Source organism: Plectropomus leopardus, chromosome 6 (genome assembly GCF_026936395.1).
Source record: "Plectropomus leopardus strain MGB_pleo_1.0 chromosome 6, ASM2693639v1, whole genome shotgun sequence".
Classification (NCBI taxonomy): Eukaryota; Metazoa; Chordata; class Actinopteri; order Perciformes; family Serranidae; genus Plectropomus; species Plectropomus leopardus.
Window position 1 is genome coordinate 36,348,678 of NC_142181.1, and position 20,270 is coordinate 36,368,947.

The 20,270-nt window shown below is 39.9% G+C and overlaps 2 protein-coding genes across 4 annotated transcripts in view; one reads left to right on the forward strand and one right to left on the reverse strand.

Moving 5' to 3' along the window:
- Nucleotides 1-8,396, reverse strand: part of nlrx1 (NLR family member X1) — a 45,652-nt gene extending 37,256 nt beyond the window's left edge. The window contains exon 1 of one of the 2 annotated variants that reach the window (XM_088079362.1): nt 8,157-8,396. The gene's annotated coding sequence lies outside the window, so the exon portion shown is untranslated. The remainder of the gene's footprint in view (nt 1-8,156) is intronic. The other variant, XM_088079359.1, reaches the window with a different exon arrangement.
- On the forward strand, nt 1,181-19,383 carry LOC121943790 (Na(+)/H(+) exchange regulatory cofactor NHE-RF3-like). 2 transcript variants are annotated; one of them, XM_088079364.1, is made up of 12 exons: nt 1,202-1,284; nt 2,755-2,821; nt 4,088-4,115; nt 4,933-4,994; nt 5,090-5,301; nt 9,268-9,339; nt 12,544-12,676; nt 14,156-14,292; nt 14,378-14,582; nt 16,778-16,974; nt 17,083-17,228; nt 18,023-19,383. In XM_088079364.1, the coding sequence occupies exons 3-11, from the start codon at nt 4,102-4,104 to the stop codon at nt 17,218-17,220; spliced, it is 1,170 nt and encodes a 389-aa protein (XP_087935490.1). In that variant the 5' UTR covers nt 1,202-1,284; nt 2,755-2,821; nt 4,088-4,101; the 3' UTR covers nt 17,221-17,228; nt 18,023-19,383. The 2 variants fall into 2 exon arrangements, with proteins under 2 accessions (XP_087935489.1, XP_087935490.1); XM_088079363.1 differs by lacking the exon at nt 2,755-2,821 and having other exon boundaries at nt 1,181-1,284.
- The last annotated feature ends 887 nt before the right edge of the window (nt 19,384-20,270 follow it).

The following is a 20,270-nucleotide window of genomic DNA, read 5'->3' on the forward strand; positions in this document are numbered from 1 at the left end:
AGAAAAGTTGTATACCAGTGCAGTCCATTTACCACCTCTGGCTGCTAGACCTCCATTCAAAAGAGCCAGAGTCCCAGTCCCCTGCAGCGCGCTCCGCAGACCAGGATGGTAACCCCATCCTGTCAGCCTTATGCAACATCCAGTCATCGCTCATTGAAATGAATTCCAGAATCCAGAATCCATGGAGTCCAGTTCAGAACCTGTAGGCAGTCCATTTCTTCCCTGCACAGCCAGACCGTGTGCCTACTCGACTGTGGGTCCATGGATGACATCTGTTTCTGACAGATAATGTCACTCCAGAGGGTTTTTCGATGGCATCACATTCCTGCAGAGGCGATGGGAAGTACAGCCCCAGTCTTAACCAGGGTTCCATTTTTTCCTCATGCTGCTGCCATTTTGCCCAACCAGAGTGGCCAAATCCTGGCAGGTAATGACATCAGTTTTGTTAAAATCTTGTTGTGTTCAGAGCTAAACAATAGGCGGATTGCAGATTACAGAGATGTGTCTGTGATGCTGAAGATAGCAACCCCTGACATTTCAGTACTCAGATTCTGACTGAATTTAATGTTAGATTAGTTTCAGTTAGTTGAATGGGGCATAAGAGAGGCAAGGCAAGACAAGGTAATTTGTAATGCATTTCATAGTATGCTGTAAGGCATAATTTAAAATCACAGCTGTATATAATGAATACCTAACTTAAAATAAACATTTCTAGATATTTTGTTAATCCCAACTAGCCAGCTATATGGTGGTGGTAGCTGGCTAGCAAGCAATATCCTCTATTATTATAACTATTAAATATCTATATACCCTTCTTCCAAGAGTATGGTAAAGAGGATGAGAGGATCTGATTGGCTATTATTGGCACCCACCACAGTCTCACCTTCTTTTGTGAACAATATTTTTCTATTAAATAACATTTTAAAAAGGGAAGAGGCATATTTTCAGTTCTAGCCTAGACCGCCACCTTGCCAGCACTTCCGAGTTGAGAGGTTGTTTGACACATGTTGGTCTGAAATATAATGTGCTGACATCTGACAAATGTATCAAGATTTTGGAAGCTACATTGTGAAAATGTTGTCCCCTTTACTATAATATGTAACTCTCAGCACACAGCTTCTCACTCTCAGTCAGTAAATGTTTAACTGGCTGTGGAGAAAAGAGTCACCATCTCACCTGCCAAAGGAGTCTTTTATTGTGTGTGTGCTGTGAACCTTGTCCATCCACAGCGTCTCAGTCTGAGCAGGAACACACAAACAATGGACTCCACGAGGTCTTCCACAGGTAGGCTCTTGCTTTTTCTGCTTTGACGGCCTATGATTTGACTGTTTAGATGAAAACTACTCTGCATTGCCATAACTCGCATATGGAGAAGTCTTTATGGCTAGAGTGGTTAAGTGACTATTACCTGCTGTATTTGATGGTAAACCCTTCTTTCCTACTGGTTCTTTTGATGGTTTGAGGAATAGAGGTCTTTTGCTTCAAATCTGAGAGGTACCACATTACACGACTGCTTTGGATTTAATAACACTCAGCGACTTGATAGTTTTATTCCTGGTTAAACATTGGCCATCCACAGTGTTGGTCTGGGTACATGTGTGCAACACTGAGGCTTTTGCAATAGTTAATATAAACCTCTGAAGAGATGATGTTCCACTGAGAGTAGATTCTGGCGTCAGAGAGCTGTTGTTTGTAACATGCTACGTCCTCCTGCCACTGACACACACACACATACACACGCAAACACAGGCACACATATATTGAGAGAGAGTAAACAGCCGTGAGCTCAGTTATTATTATTATTATTATCATTATTATTATTATTATTATTATTATTATTATTATTATTATTATTATGATTATACTATGTTTATTATTTTTTATGATCAAATGTTTTTATTCATACCAAAGAAGAAACAATTGACAACAGCACTGAGTGCCAGTGAGACATTATTATTATTATTATTATCCTCTTCCCTTACCCACCCCTTGGACCTGGACAACTCAAAAAAGCAGAATAGTTAAATGAAAGAGAGACAGGACAAAAATAGCTGCAACAACAACAACAACAAGTGTTCAGTTTAGTTCATTTTCCCAGTTTGGCTTTACTTTCCTCAGCTGCCACATGCTGAGACATAATATTCTCTTGTTTTGCATTGTGGATGTCTGCTGTGGATATTTCCAAATAAATAGCAACCAGGGATGTAAGACACCGATGTGAAATGCTGAGTGTGTGAGGTGGCTTCCATCTTTCGCAATATGTTTTTGTGCTGCTGTTAGGCCAGCAAGTAATATTCATTTATGACATTGTGAAATCTTAATCATGGACAGATTATTCAAAATAAGAATTAGAGGATTTACCGGCATATTTTGTGCCACTATCTCAGATAATGCAGCTGTCACTTCTTGCCAGAAGATGGCAACAGGTTTGCATTTCCAAAGCATATGCATATAAGTCCCTGGTAGATTCTCAGAACATAATGTACATGAAGAATGTCTAAAGTCCTCATGAAGCAATGCTCACAGGGCATTAAATAAGTTATGTGTACAGATAATAAATCATAATAAATTTGCTAGTGATCAGGATTTTTAGAGGATGACAGAATATTAGTCCCAACATCGCCCGCACAAAGTCTGGATACATGTTCTGTATGTCCTTTCTTTATAGGGTATCAAGGGGGTGAGGGTGTATATGAGCTTATTAATATGTATTGATAGATTGTAGTAACCAAACCTTTTGTCCTTACCTTACAGATATCACTAAGTGTATGAATCCCCTGATCCCTCCATTGTGGGAACTGACTGGGCCTACCACCTATTAGTAAGCTCATATTGGTAAAAATTAGGGTATTTAAATGCCACTGAAATGTATTATTACAGAGCTTCTCAACACAACACCAGGTTGAGATCGAATGTGTTATAAATGTGTCAAGCTGCGGCTTGCACTTCTATATTGATATATTAGACAATAATACCTCTTTAAAAGACCATGGATGCACTGTGTTTTCTTCTAATGCATGCCAGGAAACACTGGATATAGGGCTAAACCATGTCATGAGTGGCCACAGATTTAAGGCCAAGAAATACTTTTGAAAATTTGAAAGTGATAGCCCTGCATCCTTTTTGGCTGGATTGTTGATGTTTTCAGTCATGGCCACAGTAGTAAGCGGTATCATAAAACTTACAGAATTCCCTCTGGCTAGTACATTCATCTTTACGATAACTATACAAGCTTGTAATGAGTTTGTTAAATCCATCTATCTAAATCATTTGTGACTTTTTAAATAACATCTATGAAGTTACACTTAGCATAGCATTCAAAGACAGATATGTTTCCTGTGGCAACACAGACCGTAAAAAAAAATTAAATACTTAATTTAGCTTTAATCTGTTGTGGCGTCTTCAGTTGTGACAGAAAATGTACCCATGGACTAAAAACATTCCCCTGAGCATCAGTGTCATTGAGAACATTTTTCACCATTCATTGTTGATGGAAGAGTTCCAGACTTTATACCCTATGACATCACATATTTGAGCTTTAGCACCCTAAATTTTGGATTTGGAAGAGAGTTGTGCATTTTTACTTATATATTTGTACTGTCTTTGAACATGGGAATAACACACATGAATTCTGAAAATGGGTGAAGTTCCCCTTTGAGTCATGGTGAAATGTAGAGTCAACATGTAGAGTTAACCCAGGGACCTAATATTTAATTAGCCAGTTTTACACTTCAGAAGGGCCCTTGTGAATGCTTTAACTGATTTTTGCATTCAGTAACCTTCAGTCTCTGAGCACATTTAAAATATACTACTTTATGTGTGACTTTGGGCTGCTCAGACTGGGCCCTGTGAAAAAAGAAGAAAAAAGCAGCAATTATTTCTACAGTTAGAGGTAGTGCTGCTCTGTACTTTTAAACAAATTGCAGCGTTTCCCTGATTATTGTCATTCATTGTAAATCATGAGTGAAGGCATGGGACTAACCTCTTGAGCGTACCTACAAGTGTCTAAGTCCTTTAGATGATGGCAGAACAAAAGTACAGCTGTCTGTACTCTCATTATGTCATTGTATCACTGTCTCTCCCACAGGCTGCCAGGAAGACATGGAATATCCACGGTAAGTAGTGCTGTAGACACTGTATTTTACATTCATAAAACAGAAATCTACTGATTTTTGTAGGACCACAGTTGTGTTTTTCGACCATTCTACATACCTAGCATTTATGCCAGTTTTTTAAAACATATCAAAATAGTAGTATTGGTAGTTTATGTAGCAAACATATTTTCTCACTGTCTCATTTTTCCTGTTGTATCTCCCCAAGCAGAACATTTTAGATATGATTTGTTCAGGTTTGGAGATATCTGTCTCTGACTGTGTGTTCACACCGGACATGGCGCGAGCGCTTCAAGTGGCTTGTTTACATTCAAAGTCAATGCAAAGGTGCGGACAGATGTCAGTTCAGGCCTGGCAGCACGATGGACGCGAAGGATGTGAAAATGCATATTTTACCACTTCACATGTTTCAACTCATTGTGTGAGCACTACTGATGCAAAATTGGAGTGGGATGAAGCAGGAAATAGGGCAACACTCCAACTTTTTTAAAAATCTGCTCACACTGGTTTGTCTGTGAACTGCGACAGTATGCATTACATTGCACTGGGCCTTTATGGTGCACAGGAGGATCAGCCAAACTGCTTTGTCATTAAGTGATGCTGATGCAGGTCTTACTGGGTTTTTTTGACAACAAGACTTAGAAACAATACTTGTGAGTCTGTAAGAATAAAATTTAACTTACAAAAAACTAGTACATTGTTTTAACTTTAAACATGTAGAATTAGCTCTTTTGTATACTAGTTTTCATATTCCATTCTATATAAAGTTCCCCTGATGTGCTACACTGACATTCTGAATTTTCCCATTTCTCCAAATCAGTTTTACCTTCAATCCAAAGGAAGGGATTGATAATCCAGCGCTGGTTATCACTGATGACCTTGGTGAGGTTTGATACACAACCGTTCAAAAATCCCTGTCTAAAATCATTCCTAAGTGTCCTCCTGGTGTTTATGATCTTTACTAACCATGTGTGCAGAGCCTGATCTGAGCCCTGTGCCCAGACTGTGTCAGCTGAAGCGTCTGGAGGGGCAAAGATTTGGCTTCCACCTGCGAATGGACCAGAGCAGCCAGGGCATTGAGGTCAGAGGTGTGGAGCCATGGAGTCCTGCAGAGCACAGTGGCCTCAGAGATGGAGACCGAGTGCTAGAGGTCAATGAGGAGTATGTGGACAACATGACCTTCAACAGGGTTAGTTTCTAGGATTTGGCAGATGAGCATACTGCCCATCTGCTGGCGAGAGCAAAATATTGCAGCACCTTTTAGACACTGTTCTATGAAATGCATTGTGCACAATGACAGAACCATTTGTTATGATGCTGGTGACCCCCTGACCTTTCTCCAATCTACACAATCTGCCCTAACTTTACTCGCATATAACATAACAATCTAAGGAGTGGCTAGATAGCCCACAGAGCATACTAATCACAGTTTAATTAATAAAAACAAACCTCTTTCTAAGTTTTCATCTTGTAGTGGCATGCCATCATATCAGTTTACCTTCAGTCTACTTCAGGCAAACTGACATGAAAATGTGTCTGTTTTTATCATTGTTTTTATCAACAAAAACTGAGTTATCAGGAGTTTTAAGAATACTTTAACCACTGTCATTCTGACAACAGATAGTCCCAAGCAGTTATTTGTTATTTGTTTTTTTGTATGACAGGGTAGATTATTTAAACACCATATAGGCTGAGTACAAGCTGAATCGACTGGTCTGATCACAAGTTCTTCAGGTGGAATTGAACAGGATGTTCTGTAGATATATTTTTTTAACTTCTTGTATAGACGGTGTATGTAATTTGAAATAGTCTGACTACAGCTTCCTTGTCACCTCGTACTGCTGCCTACAATCGTATCTTTCCAGGTGAGGCAAATCTATAGGGTAAAACAAGGGTACGGGCAAACGTAAGGGTGCAGAGGGCACACTGGGAAAAAAAGAGCAACACTTGCAGATGTAGATGTACAAGAGTTTGCGAGCACACAGAATAGGGAAACTGACACACCTTAAATAAGTGGAACTGAGTCAGCATTGTGTAGATAATGTGTATTAAAGTAAAAATATAAACACATTTATTGAGCACAAAATAGATTTTGGTTTTCTCAGATGAAGTCATTCTTTGCATGACAATATTTTACCTACAAAATATGATTATGTCCTTTGAGAAAAGTATTTTTCAATGCTCAAAATGCCCCGTCACACCCAGAATTGACCAATACATACCAATACAACGCCATACGTTTACCAAAATTACACATTACAGAAATAATGGGCTTTTAATGAGTATTACCCTGACACACACCATGCATCTTTTTATTAGAGGTCAAAGCACCCCAGGGGGCATGGTCTGTGTGGTTAGCTGGATGATAACAAGGACAGAAATGACTGAACACCTCCGGTTATTGTAGTGACGAGAATCCACAGGCCTCCGTTGTAACACAGGAAGTCACGTCCCAGATGTGTGTGTTCTTACATCCAGGGTGACCATTTTGTGCCTAACAGACATGTGATACAGGACACAGCATGTTTTCATAGAAGAGTGCAGAGGCCCAGGGAGTCACCTGAAGCTTTTATTTGGGGTTGAGAGCTGAGCTGAGTTTGGAATTTAATTTTGAGATATGAGACAATGACGTCTCTACAGCTTGAGCCAGGCCTCATGCTTGAGAGGGCTAATCTTATAGCATACCAGAGTGAACAAGTCAAACAACAGAAGAGCTTTAGGACTGCGCAGTGGACGCCGTGGGGGAGGGAGGCGGCGATTCCGTGCTAAAGATAGCAACGACAGTCAATTGGGAGGAGTGATGGAGCATAGTGAGTTCAAACATTGTAGTGCCTATTGACACTGTACTAGACAACACTCAGCCATGCCCAGCCAAGAACAAAAGGTGTCAAAAATGTAACACAATGGGGCAATTATGAGGCAGCTTGTCAAAGAAAAAATCCTGTAGTTCCATATACTTAAACATATATAGAGGACATGTTTTTCCTTGGGTCAGTGAACAGAGCTAAGCCAGCCATAATCGAGCGGCCTGATTTAGATAATGAGTGGCTTGTGGCGTTACCTGTAAATGGCAGTAGTGGAATGTAATATAGACACAGGGGCAGATATCAAAGTGATGTCAAAGATTACATTCAGTAGACTGCCACAGCACTCACACCTACTTGAACACTCAGTGGTCAGGAAGACAGGCCTGATCATAAGGGTCAATAGTACAGACACGGATAAGCTGGAAGACATGTTCGGGGTCTATTAAAGTGTGATCCAGTCAAAATCGAACTAAAATCAGATGCTGAGCCTTACCACCCTTTACCACCCTTTCCAGGAGGCCCCTGGAAGTGCATTACTGCTGATCTGTGAGTTAGAGAAACAAAACTACATCACCGTGACAGACTACTATGGATTTTCCAGCAGGACAAGTTTTGGGGGTCAGCCATTAGGGGCACTGCCACAGACTCAGTTGAACAATACCCTATCAGTCTTGGGGGAATATATATGCACACTCTGCGTTTAAACTGAGAGCCCCCAGCCTGTAATTACTAAACCCACATAACACTACTAATGTGTTATCAAGATAGCTCACCTGTCTTCAACATCTAGTCGCCAAGTCATCAACAGGCTTAAGGACAAGTTCATGAGATGGGGCTTTAGTAAGAGGTATGTTGTTATACTGTATGCACGCGCCTACCGGCCATCATTACCCACAGGTGAATGAGGCAGACTGCTGAGCGCATCTTGAAGCAGTCTGACCCTGATCTTGCGCTAATCAAGTCAAGTCAATTTTATTTATAAAGCCCATCATCACAGATCGCAGTTTGCCCCAGAAGGCTCTACAGCATACAAAATCCCTCTGTCCTAGGAACCTCACAGCAATACTTATGTGCCATAGAACAACCCCTAATGCTGCAGCAGCGGTTGAGCCCAGCCCTACTCTTGGCTGGAAGAGGATTTTGAACTATACTTTCTATGCTGGAAGAGAAGCTACAACCTACTTCTATGGACAGACAAAAGGTCCAAGAAAAGGACATAAAGACCATGTCAGCCTACCAGTTCTTCTACGACTGCCGTTATTCTGCACAAACACTCCGTGAACTTCACCCTGGTCAAGCTGTCAGAGTAAAAGTGGATGAGGACAAGGGGCAGAAATCCTCAGTGGAAGAAGAGAGCCACAATCCTACCAGTGTTGCAGCACGATGGAAGGCTTTTGCAGGCTATCCCACAGCCAGCAGATGCTTCTGGCTAGCAACAGCTGCACTCAGAGGAACTGTCAACACAATCACCCAGCAGCCCCCTCCCAGTGGTTAGTCCCAGCCACAAAAACTAGGACTCTGACCAGAGACATTTGGATTAGATTAGATTAGATGTCCTTTATTGTGTTCATGGGGAACTCATTCTGCTCAGGGCAGCACAACACAAACTATGCCACAATAAATAGGGATATATAAATAACAATAAACATACAAGATAAATATCACAGCATGATTCTAAAGGTAGACTACAACACAAGGCAAAAGCATTAGGAATGTTGGAGCAGCATATCTCCTGCTAGAGGGAAGGATGTGAAAGCAGTTGCTGGGGTTATGTGTTGAGCCCCTCACAATCTTGATAGCTTTTTTCATGGTCTTCTGGACGTAGAGCTGCTGGCGGGCCGAGCACTGTTCCCCACAGAGTTTCAACCCCAGGATGACTTTCCTCTGCACTTTGGCCTTGTATTTCTCTGAGAGCCTACCATACCAAGCCAGAAAGGAGAAGGTGAGGAGGCTCTCTATATGGCAGATGTGAAAGCTGTGACTGATAGGGATGGCCACGACCATTTGCCTCAATATCCACAGGAGGTGGATGCACTACTGGCACTTTCTGAAGATGATTTGTATATTGTTGTCAAAGGTAAGCCCACTGTTGACTGAAGTCCCTACTTGTAGCTCTTAACCCTCTCAATAGCCTCCACTTTGAGAACTATGTGCACTGAATTTAATCTTCCTGAATTAAGAGGTGACAGAAAAGTACAAACAGCATGTTCAAAGCATGAGTTCATCACAAAAGCCAAAGTTCTTGTACTCGAGGATGGTCCTTGATATTTAAGTAAGGTAATAATATAAAATCGAGTTTATTCACTGAATCATTTGTGTCTCTCCCTGTCTCTGTAATGACCTGACAGGTGGTGAGGAAGATCCAGTTCTGTGGCGTAGACTTGTTCCTCCTGGTGTTGAGGAGGGAAGAGTATGAACAGGTACTGTATGAGGATTCACATGACAATATAGTAATCTTTGCCATCACTACCTGCCATCCTAGATGGTGAGGACAAGAGCCTGGTCTCATAGCAGACATGATGCCTGCCATAGCAGTACAGGCACAGGTGAGCTCCTGTTTTACATGGTAGCTGCTGGTAAAAAGAGTCACCTGTCACCTGTGTTTGTTTGTGTATTGTTTTCATATGTCATATGGCAGTCTATCATTATATATCACTGCAACACTATATTTTACATAAGATGCTGCAACAAATTTTAAACTAGAATGATGGGCTGTTTGGATTTGGTTTCTTAAGGCAGCTACCAACAGGTTTTCTTGTTTTGATGAAACCTGTATTACCCTGCTCCTAGTCAAACAGCAATTCAAACAAATATATTCACTTTTACAACTGTAGACTGCTGTATTTAAAAAAAGTGACCTCAGACAATTCTTTGAATGAAAGGGAGAAACAGATTACTTTACTTTTTGTCTAGAATATAGAAATAATATTCACCATTCAGCAAGCAAGGTCATATAACTCCAAAACTCCCAAAACTCACTAGATTAATGGAGACTGGTGACTTCATTATGTAATGACTACCAATGTTGGGGGATAACACAGTACAAAGGGAATACAATACAGTCATAAATTAGGTTTTAGCAGTATCAACATAATATAATTAGTTACTATGTTTTTTTGTCTCTTGTCATGTCATTGTGGAAAGGTGCTGTGATTGGTACATGTGATGCCATACTGTGAGTTAGTATGTTCCATGTGTTTCCATTTATATACTTACAATGATTATATGTGTCCCATTCTGCCCTTGCATCTAAAAGCTGCTTTAAACCATATGGAGTTGGGCTCCAGTTTATTTTTTCCTCATCAAAGTGATTATTACATCTGGGTGATGCTATCTGTTAGCGTGATATTTTTGCATTTACGTCCCCTACAAGAGTGAAGAAACATCCATCATCCCCCTTCCTTACAGAACTCTATTCGGTGCTGTAGCTGAGTTGCACACTGCGATCCACCGGCAGGAGGGTCTACCGTCTTCGGTGTATTTGTGATCCTCATAGTGACTGACTCACACGCCAATTTCTTTGTTGTGTTAACACTGTTATTTGTTTATTGCATTTTAAGTAAAAGGCCCACAAAAATTGATTTAGAATTTATATGACTTTGATCCTTTCTCTGTTTGCCCATCTCTGTGTCCAAGGCCGTCTGTTTATTTAAAAGGATCAAGGCTATTTCATTTTAGTTTTTAAGTCATCACACACTGTTAATATAAGAGGGTGATTTTAATACAAAGTGGTAACCGCTGCTTACAAATGCATGAATTGGCCAGATCTGCACACCACACTCAATGAACCAACATTGTCCTCCCCTAGATTTGTACATTAATGACATGCAATAAACTTGATCTTCTGTGCTTTGATTAGCTGGTGTGGGAAAACATGACCATCTTACTTTTTGTAATGCCTACTCACACTTCTGATATCATTTTGGTCAAAGTGATGCCAAGTAGTGTAATCAGTTACACATTACTTCACATAGAAAGTAATGCTGTAAGTTAACGTATTACTTTAAAAAAAAAAGTAGGCCTAACTGGTAATATATATAATGTAATACATTTTGAAAGTAACTTGCCCAACACCACGACAAACTATGAAGAGATAAAAGAAAAATGCCCAAGAATGTCAATTGGGCTTTGAAAAGGTAGAAGTACACATCATCACATTAGGCTGAAATCTGATACGCTTGATTATTGTGACTTGATTGACACTGATGGTTTTGACAAAATTTCAAAATTCCCAAAAGCATGAGGATTGTCCCATGATACGTGAATGTGAAAATTCCCTATTTATACATGTGCAGTCTCCTGTTGCTTCAATTAGAGTTGAATCAGAATGGATAAGGCTATTGCACTTGATGGATTGACCTTGTTCAGAGCTGAAAGGACACGAGACTCTGATGTAAATTCAAAAAATGCACTGCAGGGATTGTATGATGCCATCATCAGCAACATGCCCAAGCAGCCAGATACAATTTTCATTGTAGCTGCTAGCTGTAATCTACTCTTCTTATAACTCCAAAGATGTAGCAGGATCAAGGACAGATTTTAATGTCAAGGTAGACTAATAGGTCTATCTTGTACCTTTATACTCTATCTATATTTCACATACAGTGCCTGTTTGCAGGAAATCTCGATCTGCTCTGCGCAACGCGCTGCTGTGTGCATATTAAAAAAAAAACAGACGAGGCATGTATTTTTCTTAGCTTCTAGCAGTGGCATGTCCAGAATTTTTTTATTGGGGTGGCCTAATTTGAGCACTGACTTATGTAAGGGTGGCATGAGGTACAAGCACTGCTGAAGGCACACGTGTTGGGATGCTTTTAATTTACCATTCTTGTTTCCACTAGTCATACCTACTTTAAATAATAACATTGCAGTATCTTACATTCCTGTTTATAGTTTAGTTTAAAAGATAAATAGACCAACCAATCACAACACAACAGAGTGACACCACACAAATGTAAATTAAAGCTTCCATGAGCTATGGTTGTTTACTTTGAAGTCCCATTTGACCTGGCAAGATTTTGAGTTTTGAAAGTTGAGACTCTGGTTGTTTGGTGGATGGAATCTGTTAGTTTATTGTGTGCTGTGCTGCTGTGCTGGTCATATTGATGCATACATGAATTATAAGAACAAAACTGTTAAATCTGTTGTTATTTATCGTCATGTGTGTGGTCTCACATTTTTTAATCAGTTAAGCTTTTAAAAATCTTTTAGTGTGTGCCAGGCATAAGGTGGCAGAGTGGTTGGGTGGCTGACCCGGTCAGAAATCTCCACTAAACTGAGTGTACTTTTCTTGTGGCACATGTATTTGACAAAGTTTTTTTTTTTTTTTTTAAGGTTTATTTACAGCTTCATTTCACTGGAACATAATAAGATTGGTAACCTAATCAAAATCAGCATTTCTTATGTTATGCTGAATTTATGATAAGCTCTATTCAGTGAAATAAACTGGAAACACCTGTGTGAGTGGATCATTGCTGCACAGACATTGCACTTGTTCCAGAGTTTAATGTTATATACAAGTTAAATGCAATACTTGAAAAAGAGGGAAGAGTTCAAGTGTGTAATGTTGTTCTTGTGATTTATTCATCCATGAGTTGAATCCTGTTCATGTCTCTCTTCTCTAGGCAATATCAGTTGGTGTAGACCTGCAGACACTAGCCAAGGCCTCTAAAGGGGACTGCTGGTCCAGACCAAGACTTTGTCACATCAGCAGGCACCCACAGCATGGACTGGGGATGAGCATTGTCTCTGTGGAAGGTATCAATACAACTGAGTGTTAACTTATTACTTACAGCTCCTCCAAAGACAGTACACACAGAGATGCTCTAAGCTTGAAGCAGACCAGCATAAACAGTGCCTGAGCACATTTAGCACATTGGCCAATTTTGGCGCTCCGCTGTCTGGGTTTCTCTGCCTACAGAAAGATCCGCCACTGGGCACAAACATCATCAGATGTTCTGATGATCCATATACCAGTAATGATTAACTTCTTTGCACTCAGTTGTTTCAGTTCCCCTTTAGTTCTCTTCAGAAGCATCTTGCATAAAAAGGTCATGAGGCTGAATTTGTGTTTTTGCGTAGATTTGTTTAAAGTTGATAACTGTAACTGTGTTTTTCTTTTATTTTTTCCATGAGAAAACAGAAAAATCCTATTTTTAAAAAGGCAGCATTGTGGGTAGGCCTAACAGGCCTGGCTCTGGCCACTTGTACAACTGATCCATTCTAAATGGGAGAATATATATATGTATTTTACTTTTATTTGTAATTATTTAAACTAAGCACATGCTTTACTCCTGGGGTTGTCCTAGGGTGAAAACTAATTATTTGTTTTCATGTGTGTGATCCATTACATTCTCCAAATCAGTTAAGATTTTAAAAATCTTTTAGTGTGTGCCAGGCTTTAATCTTCTAATCTAATCCACAAAAACCAACAGGTGACCAAATATACCAATCACAAATGAAACATGAACAAAAACTTAACTGAAACAAACCAGGATGATGGAAAGAACTTGGGTGAAGTACAGGGCAGGAACACGGCAGGATACAGCAGGGTAACAGCAGCAGGAAGAACAGAAACATGAATGCAGCAGGGAGAACAGATAAACTGACAAAGGGAAACAGGTTTAAATAGGACCACTACATTCATATCTCACCCAGCACGCTCATCACATTACTTAAATCAATCAACTGTTGATCTTTAATAGTGTGTGTTATCTTTTCCTAAGGTTAAGCTATGGACAATTCTTTAATCCAATTTAAAAAAAATTGGTTTACCGGTCTTCTTCCAATAGAGTCAGATAACTCTTTGTGCAAGCAGTAGATAGAGAACTATTATTATAGTTATGTATAGCTATAGCTATAACTATTATATAACATTTTAGTATGTTTATAATTCATGATAGACATTGGCATCATAATAAGTAAAGATTAATTTTTCTAAAGCATTATAAATAACCATGAGTACTTATAACTATGATTATACAGCACTATATAGGCATTATAGCGCATCATAAGTATGTTCATAATGCATTATAATGACTAGGCTTCATAGAAAGTGTCACCCATTGTTCCAGCCCTACAGACATATTTAGTTCCTACAAAATCACATGGGTCAGCAAACTAATCTTTTATTAACAGACTTTTTCTGCTGGCTCTTATTTATCTTGGTACAAAGTACAACAGTTTCATCCCACACCATATTGATAATGATTATAATAATAACTGCGTGTTCATCAGGTCAGAGGGGCCAGTACATTGTGAGGACCGTGACTGACGGCCCAGCAGAGAAAGCTGGTGTGTGCAATGGAGACAGACTGATCTGGATCAATGGAGTCATGGTGTCATCACTCACACACTCCACTCTAAACAGAACTGTATGAATCCAGTTTCCTCTGATCTAACCTGTGTGTTTTGTTCGACTCTACTGAGAGTGTGACTCCTGCACTGTTTGGTTTTCAGGTCAAGAAGAGTGGGGACTCGGTGACAGTGCTGGTCATTGACACTGATGGTGAGTCTTGTAATGTCAGGAGGAAGATGCCTATCCTACCTGTGGTGGCAGAATGCTGCAGCCTCCCTCACACTGCCAAAACCATGCATCTGCTTAAAGGACGCTTTGGATACGGCTTCCTGCTTAGACAAGAGAAGCTTGCAGAAACACGCATAGGTGAGATACACATTGCTATAAAAGTGTGTTGATGTCTGTGAAAAGATACCCTAATGCATCATTTTAATCAAGGTTATTAAGAGTATGACCGTTTGTCACATCTGCAAGCTTCGACAACAACGCAATAGGTGCCATTTTGTGCAATAATTCATAGCATTATCATCATGATTCATCACATGTACATGTGAATCAATCATTTAATATCTGACTAGTCATCAATTAAAAATAATTTCTAATAATTTAAAAATGATTACTCATCATTTTAAAAATGATTCCTTGTCATTTTATATTCTATAGCAATCTTATCAAAAAATATTTCACAAAAGACGATCAAATTAAAATCATAAACAGGAAAACAACTCATGCGTCCAAAATAAACACAATGGGAAAGTTAAGCACACAAAAATAATAAATGCTCCTTTGATGAAAAAAAGAAAAGATGAAAACAAAAAAGAAGAAGAGAAGAGAAACCTTGAGACATAATGCTTTTTTCCCCATCTCCACTATAAGGAGATCAACATTGGATTATTAAAAGAGAGAGAAGACAGTGCAAAATATTTAGTTAAAAGAAAACAACAACAAACAAAAAAACATTAAATTTTACAATCCTGTAGTGATCCCCAGGCTGGTAACCACTGATTTAATAAAACATTTGAAGAAGGGATGCCTCCCCTGACTTAAAGATTTTTGTTTAAAGTTATTATTATAATTTTATCTCATTGTTACTAAGGACTATAAATATAATTATTGGTAAAGAGCTTTGTTTGGTTTTTTTTAAATCAGGTGAAATCGTTCGGGAAGTCACATATCACTTATACAACAGTTCTGAGCAAAATATGAGAAGAACACAGGAACCCTGTTAATGATGGTGTTGATCCTGTGGTTGAGGCGTTTGTCAAATGTAATGCCTACCTAGTCTCAAGGGGCGTCCCCCTACCAGACAAGTGGAGGCTTCATCCCAATGTGATTAGGCAGATCTGGAAAGTGTAATTGGATCTGTTTTCCAGCCGATGCAACACTCACTGCCTGCCATGGCTCTCGCTGATGCCACAAGACAATCCCCACCTGGGAGTGGACATGTTTACACATGCACCATGGCCAAGACAGCTGCTCTATGCTTTTCTTGTCAGTGAGTCTGTTTTCACACAGCCATTGTTTAGGTTGGCCCAATTGAACTTTATGCCCAAGTGCGGTGCGTCTGGACCAGTGTGAACACAGCAGTCGCACACTGATGCAGACCAAAATGGCCGTACCAAGACCTCCCTGAGGAGGTGGTCTCGGTACAGCTACCAGCGAACTCTGGTGTGGTCCATTTGTGGTGTGAAAGTGCCTGACCTCGATCCGCCCAAACTATCTGGTGTACTCCACAAGTTCTAGCTAAGAAGGCTCCGTTCACTTCACTTTCAAACTGTATCGTTTGTCGAGAGTGGTAAATACAAATGATAACGAATGCAACCAGCCCCAAGAATGCTTAGTTGTTGTGGCTCCATTGTGCACATTTATTTCTCTTAACTTCTTAGCACTTTTATCCAGTCGGGACTTGGGAGTCATGGAAACATGACGCTCTGCCAGTGGTGCGGCCTTCTGACCAGAGTAAAAACAAAGGTTTGTGAAAGCGAGCCATACTAGCTGAAAAATGAAACAATGCATAACTTTTGCATCTTATGCACACCAAGGGACTGCTCTAACGTATGTGAAAACTACCTAAGCCTGTTTGATGAATATTGTTTTTTCTCTCTGTTTTTCATTTAGCTTGGGGTTACCTCTTTAAAGTACAGGAGGGAACTTGGTGATATCCCTTGAGCATTTTCAGTTATTAACCCCTTCATACCTAAAACACCCAAATCCCAGAAAAACAGATGTCACAACATATATGAGATATGGTTATTACAGGCTTTGCACTAAAAAACTAATTAAAAAATGGAAGACTTACTCCAGCCAAAAACCATTGTTAAATATAATCAGTGTGTTTGACATAAAGGAGGAATGTTGCTTGGCTTGCTTTGTCAGACTTTAAACCAACTGACGTCTCTATGGCAAATTAAATAATAGCCTTAATAATTATAAGATCTGTGTTGGTCTGACCCCATGTGCAATCAATTCGAAATCATTTTGGAACCTTTCTCTCAATAATTGACAGTTTTAATATCTTTCTTAACTTTTATTATTTCCTATTTGATCCTGCTGTGATCCAGTTCATGTGCTGAGGGAGGTGGATGTGGGAAGTCCAGCTGAGGGGGCAGGGATGGAAGATGGAGACCTGCTGCTGGCTGTCAATGGGAAACCTGTTGAATCTATGGAGCATGAGGACATAGTCAAAGAGATTAGACAGAGTGGTGATGAAGTCACACTCACCTCCATATCTATACCAGGAAGAGACTTTTACAGAAACGTAAGTAAACTTATAACATGTTCACACAATTACAAATGGACTTGTCAGTACAGATACTTTAAAAACTTAAAAACAAAACTTTAAATGCTTTCTGCTGTTTTCCTGCAGTTAGGCATTTCTCCCCTGCTTTTCCATGACAAATGTACACTCCAGGATGATAGGCAGCACACACTGTGTGTTCAGGAGAGAGAGGAGACAGGCTCTGGTTTCCTCTCAGACTGTGTCCAGATCAGTCAGGAACTTTAAGCACACAGGTATGATTCTGCTATTAATTACACGCTGTGACTGTAGCCGAAACACTGTGTTCGGTCCCAGCAAGGAGCCACATACAATTAACTGTCGATTCATAACTAAAATACTGTGTATGCCAAAAGAGAGAATTATACAGATGCATTCTTTATAATGCTGAGCATACACCTGGTTCTGTTTCATTTATCATAAATGAATGTTAACATGCTCCTTAACGTACTGTTTTGCATGCTGAGATCACAGCCTGCTCTCACACTTTTAGTAAATCCACACTTAATTTTTTTACTTTTTCTTTTTAATGGCATACTGTGTTACCTCAGCAAGGTTCTTCACCAGCACTAGATCAAATGTCCTCAAGTTCATAAATGATGATTTGACTGGCATTTTACAGATTGTTGTGTAGTAGTGCTGGGTGGTATGACCAAAAAAAATTATCACAGTATCTTTAAAGATTCTGTCAGTTTCACACTATTTCATGGTATTTTTTCCCCTCTATATATAGATTTATGGAGGATTAATGTCAAGAGTTCACACATGATTCTCGAAATCCATGATTTGATTAGACTGTGACTAAGATAGATTCTAAAAATCACCATATGACTTGTTTTTTAGACTTTTTTTTCATCATTGAATTGCCATTGTTGGACTTTTAAGTGTTGATTTATACAGATCAACAAATCATTGGTTTTATCCCCAAACAACTGTCATTTACATTTTAAAATTCTTATTAAAAAAGGTAGACTGTGGGGTATCAAGTGTGAAATGACTATAATAATTCAACACAATCTCTCCCATAAAGCTGTTTGGAAAATTTAACACTCTGGGCTTCAGTGCACCGCTCTGCAAGTGGATACAGGACTTCCCCACATGAAGACCTCAGAGAGTTCGAGTTGGCAGTCACACCTCCTCTACATTAGTGCTCAACACTGGAACCCCCCAGAGCTGTGTGCTCAGCCCCCTCCTGTTCACACTGTGCACCCATGACTGCACTCCCAGACATCAGGAGATCTCTATTGTGAAGTATGCAGACGACACCACCATAATCATCGGCCTTATTACAAACAACAATGAGAATTCATACCGGAGGAAATCAACAATCTTGCAGAGTGGTGCACAGAGAACAACCTACTGCTCAACGTCAGTAAAACCAAGGAGCTGATTGTTGAGTTTAGAAAGAAGGAGGTAAAGACACACACCCCTGTCTACATCAGTGGAGCTGAGGTGGAGCAGGTGAACAGCTATAGGTTCCTTAGAATTACAATCACTGAGAACCTATCTTGGTCATCACACATCACCACCCAGGTTAAAAAAGCACAGACAAGGCTTTACTTTCTACTGAAACTTTGAAAGGCTCAATTCCAGAGCAGGATCCTGGTTAACTTCTACAGAGGAGCAATAGAAAGCATCCTGACTGGAAACATCAAGAACTGGCATGGTTCCTGCACGACCCAGGACAGGAAGGCTCTACATCGAATGATTAAAACTGCCCAGAACATCACTGGTTCCCATCTACAGAGCATCAGTGACATCGGTGAAGCGAGGTGTCTGCAAAGAGCCCAAAGGATACTGAAAGACAGCAGCCACCACAGCCACAGTCTGTTCACCCTGCTGCCATCTGCAAAAAGATACAGAAGTACCTGCTGCCGAATCACCAGTCAACTTTAATTTCATTTCTTCTTAAACCATGTTTAAGAAAAATGACAATAAATCTACCTTGTACCTTGTATAATCAATTTTACCAGTCAATGGAACAAATTATTAAACACAAAAACAATAGCCAGTAGACAGCAGAAGGTGTTTTATAACAGCTTGAGTCTCTCTTTTGACTTTCACTTCACCAGTCTACAGACTGTAGTGACGTGTTCGTTGTTTACACCCGTCACTCATGGAGAAGGCAACATGTTGCCACGCCGCTAACTTCAGTGAAACAGGGGAATTTTCTATTTCTGTTGTTTCTCCATCATCTCTGACTCCAGCAGTATCCAAGGTCACATGGAATAGTGCCAATACAGTCTAACGCTAGCAGCAAGCTCTGCTGTGTTTTCTGTGAAGAGTTTTTTTCTTTAGAAGCATGTACCTGCAAAAAATAAATAATTAAATAAAAAATCCACTATCAGTGAAACAGGAAGACAAAACAAAAAAGTCTCTCAACCTTTTTTTTTTAAACTCCAACTCCATATTATGATATCATTCTCAGAATACAAAGGAATATTTTCACTCTCTTTTTCTAAAACTCTCTTACCAAATACATAACGACATAACCCAGTGGAAATTTTTTCCACTGCTGTAACAATCTCTGTGCTCTGCCACAGTCTTTGGAACACCACATAAAAATGCTGCAGGTGAGAGGAGAAATCAGGTGAGTAGATGATTTTGTCATCCAAATTTACCAGTAGGGATTCTACCTCCTGGTCTCTTAAACATTGTTGCATTAGCCGTTGCAATGTTTCTGGTGCATTATAGAGACAAAAAGGCATTCACTCAAATTTAAACAGTGGTGTGGTAAAGGCAGTTTTCTCTCTGTCTTAGGAATCCATCTCAACCTGCCAGTAGCCACTGTTCGAGTCAAGGGTGGAAACCACTCCACTCAGGTCAGACTGGTAAGAGTCTCCTCGATCCTGGGCAGGGGGAAAACTTCTTTATGGGTTACAGCATTTGTTTTTTTTAATCCACACAAAATCTCCAGCAACCATCCCTCTTCCTCACCAAAACTACGGACGCAGCCCATGGACTACAGCTTTCCCGTATGACTCCTTTCTGTAGCATACTTGCAAGTAGGGTCTTCATCTCCTTGTACATCAGAGGGGGAGAAGGCCAGTAGCTCTCCCTGGCAGGTGTTGCATCACGAGTGGGAATACAAGTCAAGTCAAGTCAATTTTATTTATAAAGCCCATTGTCGCAAATTACAATTTTCCTCAGAGGAATTTACAGCATACAGCATTCCTCTGTGCTTACACCACACTCAGATTTACCCTCACACACATTCACACAATGGTGGCCATGGCTACTGTACCAGATGCCACCTGCTACTCACTATGATAAAAACA